This window comes from Egretta garzetta, unplaced genomic scaffold, assembly GCF_000687185.1.
Source record: "Egretta garzetta isolate BGI_Z169 unplaced genomic scaffold, ASM68718v1 scaffold85, whole genome shotgun sequence".
Classification (NCBI taxonomy): Eukaryota; Metazoa; Chordata; class Aves; order Pelecaniformes; family Ardeidae; genus Egretta; species Egretta garzetta.
This window is the reverse complement of record NW_009259718.1, coordinates 1,937,327-1,945,336: the sequence shown is the minus strand read 5'-3', so window position 1 is coordinate 1,945,336 and position 8,010 is coordinate 1,937,327. Positions and strand designations below refer to the sequence as shown.

The 8,010-nt window shown below is 48.0% G+C and overlaps 1 protein-coding gene across 1 annotated transcript in view; it reads right to left on the bottom strand.

The window, feature by feature from the left end:
- Positions 1-210: 210 nt before the first annotated feature.
- The window catches only part of CTC1 (CST telomere replication complex component 1), a 16,550-nt gene continuing 8,750 nt past the window's right edge, over positions 211-8,010 (bottom strand). The window contains exons 10-24 of the mRNA XM_035894605.1: positions 7,982-8,007; positions 7,620-7,746; positions 7,304-7,418; positions 6,496-6,958; positions 5,990-6,079; positions 5,560-5,703; positions 5,202-5,272; positions 4,299-4,408; positions 3,795-3,960; positions 3,454-3,540; positions 3,200-3,359; positions 2,663-2,727; positions 2,245-2,407; positions 1,994-2,120; positions 211-764 (exon numbers count right to left, since the gene is read on the bottom strand). Coding sequence (XP_035750498.1) covers positions 586-764; positions 1,994-2,120; positions 2,245-2,407; positions 2,663-2,727; positions 3,200-3,359; positions 3,454-3,540; positions 3,795-3,960; positions 4,299-4,408; positions 5,202-5,272; positions 5,560-5,703; positions 5,990-6,079; positions 6,496-6,958; positions 7,304-7,418; positions 7,620-7,746; positions 7,982-8,007 — 2,093 coding nt within the window. The 3' untranslated portion in view covers positions 211-585. The remainder of the gene's footprint in view (positions 765-1,993; positions 2,121-2,244; positions 2,408-2,662; positions 2,728-3,199; positions 3,360-3,453; positions 3,541-3,794; positions 3,961-4,298; positions 4,409-5,201; positions 5,273-5,559; positions 5,704-5,989; positions 6,080-6,495; positions 6,959-7,303; positions 7,419-7,619; positions 7,747-7,981; positions 8,008-8,010) is intronic.

The following is an 8,010-nucleotide window of genomic DNA, read 5'->3' as shown; positions in this document are numbered from 1 at the left end:
ACAATGCTCGTATAGTCCTGTGATTTAGTTTCCAACCAGTAACTTATTCACAACCATTTTTTCCTTGGAGGAAGGAAATGCTTTAAGAACATAAATTTAATAAATTCCATTGGGTTAAGATGATTATCCCTTGTGGCAACTGTACAGTTTCACATGAAGACAGCGAATGATCTGCAAAATGCCTGGCTCTGGCTCATAAACCAAAGGATCCACATTCTGCCTCAATCCCCATATAGCAGGTAAACCCTAATACTAAAATAGATACGGTGTTATTTAAACTGTATTTTAATAGCTTTATTTAGTAGATACTACCATATAAAATACACACATTGTGTGCCCTAGGCCCAAAGCAACCGCTGTCACATAGGAAGTATTGAACATCTCTCTGCCAAAATGTAGCCCAGTAGTGCTGGTGGCAATGGTCCAGAATGACCATTCAGGAATTCCACAGGTCACAGCAGCTTCTTGATTACACCCTTCACCCTGTGCTCGCAGGGCCCATGCTCCCACTGGCAAGGAGATTAAAAAAAAACCTCCCAATCCCAGTAAGGAATTTCCGTAATTCCCCTCCCACTGGGAGGCGTGTTAAGCAGTGGCTCCCACTTGGCAGTGACCAGACGTCCTCCTAATCCTCTCGCTGTTCAGACAGTTTAAGGCTTCTTGTTCCACTTCCTCCACGTTCAGGCACAGCAGGCTCGGCCGGGGTCCCACTTGCGACACAAACTCCACTTCACCGCACTGAAAATTTCTCAGCTGCAGTGGAGCTGAAGGGGAAAGATACAACCTGTAACAACTCAGTACAGAGCTCCTGCTCTGTTCCAGCATGCAGCTGTGCAAGTTGCTGGGGGAGGGAAGGCCTGGCAGCAGCTGGCTTGGCATCTGCTAAACCTCAAAGGACAGGACAATTAATGAATCCAGGATGTAAGCAGATGAATGCATTTGGCCAGCATCCCTCCAACTTGGAGGAAAAAGACATTTTACACTGTGCAACACTGAACTACATGCTGCTCACAGAGCTGATGCACTGGGTTTTTCTCACTATCTTTTCTCACTATCAGCAACCTGGCCTTACAGACGGTGTTACACGCTAGCCAGAAGATAGCATCTCCACAGCACAGCATCCTTTGGTGAGCTTAGCAAATCAACCCTGGCAGCACCTGGACTTGTACTCAAGCGCTAGTGCAGGCAGCTAAGAAGAATGTCCCCTTAACGCAGCAACCGCACAGTTGTGGCAGCACGGGCTCAGACATCAGGCATCATCACCCATGAATTTGAAACTCTTCAGTGCTTTAAATTCTGTGGCCGTGGTGAGGATTTCCAGGCCTAGTCTCGTCTCTACCTGCTGTCCTGTCTAAAGTCAAAACCACTTGATTTGAGAGGTCTGCACAGTAGCTCTGGCTGGCCAGAACCCCGTCCCATCCAAGGACTGGGAACCTGGCTCTAAACCAGAAAGCTTTGTGTTTAAGAGGCACCCCACAGAAATAAACCTGTACCTTAATATTAGGGAATGGGAGGGGAAAAGGGGAATGCTAATAAAACATGTTCTCTCCCACCACCACTACCTCACACACACATACACAACAACCCCCCCATGCACCCTCAGTGTCTACTTAGAACAATTACTATCATGGTTGTTTAGCTGATATGTTTTCCTGGAACTATATATAAAATTTAAATGGAGAAGCTCCAAGTTGTTCACCACAACTACACGGACAATTCAATACTATTTTTATGCTTCTGTGTAGAGAAGAAAAATTCAGATATAATGTTGCTGTATAAAGTGACTTTTATAATATTATTTCTGTATTTTTGTAACCATAGTTCTGCTAAGACACATCTTAACTATATGCTACAGAATTCACAATTCCATGGAAATCCTTCAAAGGTCTTTCTCTGGGGGCAGTGAAGGCAGCTCTCCTTCCTCAGCCTGGTGAGACGGCTCCTCCCTTCCTTCCCAGGCTAACTATTACCAACATCAACAGTGCTTGCTTACCAGGCTGCAAGATCTTGGAGGGCTTCCTATCTAGGCTGAAATCCAGCAGGATAGGGCGACAGACAAGAGGACTCCTGCACAGGCTCCTTAGGTAGCAAGCAACAAGATCCTCAGGTTCCTCTACGCACTGAGGAAAGAAAGGTTGTGTTGCCAGTGAATGTGCCGAAGGAGGCTGGGAGCCACTGGAACACCCACAGCAAAGGGAAATCCAGTCCAGCACGCTGCAATCACTACCGGAATAACCCACTCACCCCCGTGCCGGTAGCTTCCCCATGCTGAATGCACACTCTGCCCCTGCTCTGCACACAGTTCTGCAGAGCTTCCCACTCGAGAAGGCTCAGGCCCAGCATTGCCGCCACGTGCTGGTTCCTGCACAGCACCAAAGCTTCACCCGTCCCGTCCTCCACCAGCACCCTGTGGGAAGAGCAGGCAGACCAAGATGCGGAGGGAGGTCAGGACAATACCCGGCTCCCTCACAAGGGTCATGTCCCAGGCAACAGATGTCAGTAAAGAGGCAGGGAGGTTTCCTCACATCTGGGAAGACATGACAGCTCCGTCTTTGCTATTCTGTCCACATCCCATCCTTGATCTGATTTTCCCCTCCCCTCTGTAGTGTAATTTGTTCCCTCCTACCCACCTCTTTCCACACCCAATTTCTACAGCGCTTACCGTGCACTGGCTTGCCTCACTCCTGTGTGCGACGGACATGGTGGACTGTGCTGGGTGCACCTCCCCTGAAGGAAGAGTAAAGCTACAGCTGTGTACGGGTGGGTAAAAGAGAGAAGCCACTGCTTCTTTTAAGCCTCCCCTAACTAAGTACGCAAAGGATTAGAGAACTTCACTGCATTTCCAATGAGCATCTTGGGAAGAGTTTGTATGGGGAGAAAAATCACCTGCTGCAAGGTGCTGAACCCCAACAGCAGTGAACATGGGAAAAGCAGAGCATTAACAGAGTAGGATTCTCCCCCTGAATATCCTCGCTTCACCCCCGGTCCTAGCTGCCAGCCTGGAGGATATCAGATGTGCACTTCTAACCAGCTGTCATTTTGGTCCCTCTCTAGTAAGCAAGTCCTTTTCACACACTGGAAACAGAGGTTTTGGAATTGGGATAGGAACTCTTATTTCCTCTACACGGTAGCAGAGGATGCAACAGAGTAGAAAATCTGCAAGGCTCTTCACAAATTATCTCTGTGGAAGCTTGAATACCTCTTTGAAGATGCTGCTGCACAGTGAGCAAACCCACTGCAGGGACAGAGTCAGCACACAGGACAAGTGGCATAAAATCCGTGCCTGGGGCAGGTGTTGCAGGTGAGGTTGCAAATTGGATAGAAACACTAGTGAGGGGGATGAGGCTTCTCCTGCAGGACTAGAAGAAATAGGAATGAGAAATAGGGTGAGAAACCTAGAACGTAGAAACCTTACTTGGGACACTGTAAAGTGGGCAGAGACCCTGGACTCACCTTGAAGGAAAAGATAGGTGAGAAGCTGGCAGAGATAGGATGCTTACACAACTGGAGGCAATGTAGGTGCAATAAATGTTATGGAATCTGCAATATGAAAGAGAAGCAGATGTCAGAAAGGGCTCAATAGAAACCAAACCGTGCAGTTTTCTTGGCATGGCTGGGCTGGTCACCATCTGTAACACGGTAGGCAAAATTATTTGTAGCGAGGGATTGAGAGACATGAAGGCATAGGCAAGGGATGAGGAAAGTCCACAAGAGGAAAGATTTAGAGATGGTTTCAAAGACAATACGAGCAGTGAGATCTGGGGCCCAGATCAGGGCTCTGAAGACAGGGGTACCTGGAGATTTTCCGTTCCAAGTTCTGGAAGAGGACCTTGGCTCCAGGTAGCAAACCCCAGAGATGTTGCAGGTAGGTGGCAGCAATGTAAACGTCCACCACAACAGGGGAGCCTGGAGCAACTGAGACACTGAGCTTCACACTGTGATCGCTGGCTAGCAGACTGCCTGAGGCGACACAGAACGACACACACCATGAGCTCACACGCAGGTAGCACGGTCTGTCACCAAGCTGAACCTGCTAGAGGTGTTTTCCCTCCCATCACAATAAGGCTATCACTGTTCCACCTCTCATACTTCCCAGGTACAGTATTGCCATTCCCATCCCCAACACACATGCAATGTACAGTTTCCCAGCCCTCTGACATGCAATGGGATGCAACATCTTGGCGTACTTCCACTATTCTCAGATACAGGAGCACAGTTAGCTGAGTGCACTGTCTCTTTGGAAACAGAAAGCAGCAAGAATCAATCTGTTGTTACCTGACAGGCTGCCACAATCTTACCTTTCTGCTTTTGAAGGCCAAGAGTCACAGATGGCTTCTCAATCTTGGGAGAGGCGCACAAGGTCCTCTCCACTATCTCACCAGAGAAAGAAACAAGGGAACCTGTGAAACTGAGAGCAAACCGGGATTTCTGTCCTTCCTGAAGACAGAGGGAGCAGAAGGCAGCCTGACTCCAAGATTGCCACAGAGGACAGGGTGAAGTGGAGTGCTGTTGCCTGAGCCTGGTTTCAGGGGACCCTGCCCTTGAGCACCTGAGCTACTGGACCAAGGGCAGCTTGCTGCAATGTACCCCACCCAGGGACAAGAGGCCCCTTTAACTCTCTTTCTGCCTCTTCAGGCTCAGCAATGAAGAAGAAAGAGAGAGGTGTTACAGCCTTCCTATCTGCTTAACTCCAAATTGTTTTTCTTAAGAGGAAGAAGCCAACCAAAGAAAAACTCAGTTTACCATAAGGCACTGGTGAAGATTTCAGTGTGCATGCGTATCACCCCAGATTAAACATGCTTTGAACAGAAAAGCTTCTAACCCCACTATTTGTTTGAGCAAGTTACGCTAAAACAATCAAAACCCAACAAAACCCCTCACACATTCAGCCTCATTTTCCCTGCTGCACCTATTTCCACTTCTGACAAGAATTTAACAGACACCTTTAGAACCTAGTCCACACCAGCAGTAGCTCAAACTTTGTCTGGACACCAGTTTGCAGTTTTAACACCTGCAATCCCTTTAACTTTGATGAACAGGATGGGGGCAGTCTGGACTACTTGCACACAGGAAGATTTCCAAACCATACTCCTAGGGTGGATAATTCATGGCTGTTTAATGTAGTACTGTCTCCAGTAAAGACGAATGCAGACCTACTCCCTGAGGCACGGTCACACCTAATTTAGGACAGACCAACATACCTGTTGCTAAGTATTTCTGGAATGGAAGAAATTCTCTGGTCCATGCCTCTCAGCGCCGACCTAGCTGCCAGCTAGAAGTGGGGGGACATGGACTCAGATGGATTGCAGTTTATGGCTATCCCCAGCCAGAGCAGTGAAGACAAGCTCTGCATGCTTACAGCTATGTCAAGCAACTGATGCTTCCTCCCCAGATTAATTCTGAGGCAGGAAAATGTGAAGCCCAGAAGCAGCCTCTGATGGAACTTAAGAGCAGAATGGTCTCATCAAGAAGATGTTCCATATCAATAATTTTCTAAGCTAGTTCTGGAGAGATGTACAAGCCACCTGTGAAAGAGCAGAGCAATAAGAGACTGCATACCTGGTGCTCAGTCAGACAGGAGATCCATGTCTCGTGCTGTAAGTGCCAGGTATCTTGGACAGGCAAGTACCGGGGGCAGGATGATCTGCTCAGGAACTTTGCTGGCACAGGTGGAAAACAGAGCTTGTCAAACACTTCCAAATCCTGAGAGAAGAGTGATAAGGCAAGAAAGAGGACTATTAAAGGAAGGAGATGAAAGCTATATAGGAAAAAAGGGGCACTGAAGAATGATGGTTTAAAGAAAAAAAAAAAATCCACTGAACTCAGAGCTCTGAGAATTTTAACCAAATGCAGAACTGAAGCAGTTCCTTGGCAAGACAGATGGGAATTCCAAGCCTTGAAAAGAGCTTAGTCACCCTCTGACTCCTCGACTCCCACATGCAGTTCAGTAAAAGTCTCCAACGTGAAACAGCCAGACAACCTCTCTTACCGAGCAGTGGGGCACAACGAAGCGATACAGCCCATCCAGGTGCAGAAATGGAAACCATCGTAGAGACTTCCCCATGAAGAGCAGTAGTACCTGGCGGGGGAGGGAAGGGGAAGAGAGAGAGAGAGAGAGAGAGAAGGTGATGAGAAATGTTAGGAAGAAGGCAGAAAATGAAAAATAGAGCAAGAAGAGAGCAAGCCCACCAGATGGAAACATTCAAGGTCAGGTTGGATGGGGCTCTGAGCAACCTGATCTAGTTAGCGCGGTGTCCCTGCTCACTGCAGGGGGATTGGACTAGATGACCTCTAGGGGTCCCTTCCAACCCAAAACATTCTATGATTCTATGATGTCTTGCTTGAGAAGTAAGGTTAGCACCATCAAGGATAACCAAGACAAAAATCACTGTCCCATTGATTAGGTATCTAGATCCTTAATTATCACACAGGCTCCCTGAGGAGCCAGGTCCCAGCCTTATCAAGCCACCCCCCTAAAACTGCCTCCTGCCTCACTTCTTGCTGTGTCATGCCCTCTTCTCCATCACAGCTGGTGTCTTCCAGCTCTGGTAGATTGCCACTTTCTCTGGAGTGGCTCCAGAGCTGAGCTCTACCCAGCCACAGCACGGTGGCTTGGAAATTGCGCTGCAGCTCCTGCCCTTCTCCATCTTCTTCTCTGGGTAGTTGGTAATTGCGTAACATAAGACCCTCTTTCTGGGTAACTAAGAATAGGTGAGATACACAGCTGGTTCTTCTAGTGCTGCTCTGGCCCTTCTGACAGTTCTCATCTCTGTGAGTATCTGGCTTGGGATCCTCCAATTTCAGCATTTTTGCCTCTGGGGTTTCCAGCTCGGATGTTAAGCTGCCATCATCCTTCTTCCTCAAAGAGGAGCTGTTTCTGCTCCTAAGGCCCTTCTGGATTTGTCCTTCAGCAGCATGGAGAACCTGAACATCCTCAGAGTAGAACTGCACATAGACACTGAAACGACAAGTGATAGCAATGAAACTCCTCACTCCTGACAGGGGTCTGTCGGAAACAAGCAGTTATCTGGGAGAAGCACTTCTGGTGAGTGCCCCACAGGTATTTAGCAGGAGCAGCGGGAAAGGGTGAAGTAGAGGGCAGCTACTAGGCTGGGTGTATTCTGAACAAAACAGAGATGGTGGGTGGGTTTGTTGCTGATAAAGATCTCCTTTCCTGCAAATAGCAAAGGACAGTTGCTTTGGCACTGAAATACTATGCTGACAAGCAGCTTTACCATAGTCAAAAAAAACTGTGGAACTACAGAGTGATTATTTTAATTGGGCACTGAATAAAGGGACTTGCCTGGTTTTCTTCTCCCTCACATGCTTCAGATTTGCCAGCTGCTCCCAGGAGGGAAAGTCAGTCTGAAGAAATCTCTCCACCACAAGCTGGTAGTTTTCCACCTGCAAGAGTGATCCTGCAAACACATCAGAGAAAGGAGCTGAGCTAATAAAAAGAGAATACAAAACCAGCAAGCTCAATTTCCTCATTTTAAAGTCACGAGGCCAGGCAGTGACAGTTCAGCATCTCCATACCAAGTCTCCTCTTCCTTGTTTTGGAGCTGGATGGCAGAACAGCAAAAGCCCAGCACTCTCAAATTTAGCTTAGTGGGACACACCTATGAGAGCTGTATGTGCAAAGGGGCTGCCATCCTTATGGGATATCACGCAGGGAAGCGTGCTGCTTTTGTCCTGCAGCTGGAGGGAACTGCTCCTGGAGGAGACTCTCAGCACACCCAGTAGTATCTGCAACAGAAAGGAAGCTGCAAAGAGCATCAAACACTTAGCATCTTTGAAGGCCATAAATCAAATTGTGTGTCGCAGCAGCCCAAATTCAGACTGTGTTCAACACACCACAGGTGAGAAAAGCAGTGTCATTCCCTAACGGGAGGAACAGGCACGCATCAGATAGGGTACTGGAAGGCATGAGGAGAACTGGGAACTCTCAAGGCACAGACAGTAAAGCAAACAAGGCACTTACCAGTCGGGGCTGGAAACTTCCTGCTGTGA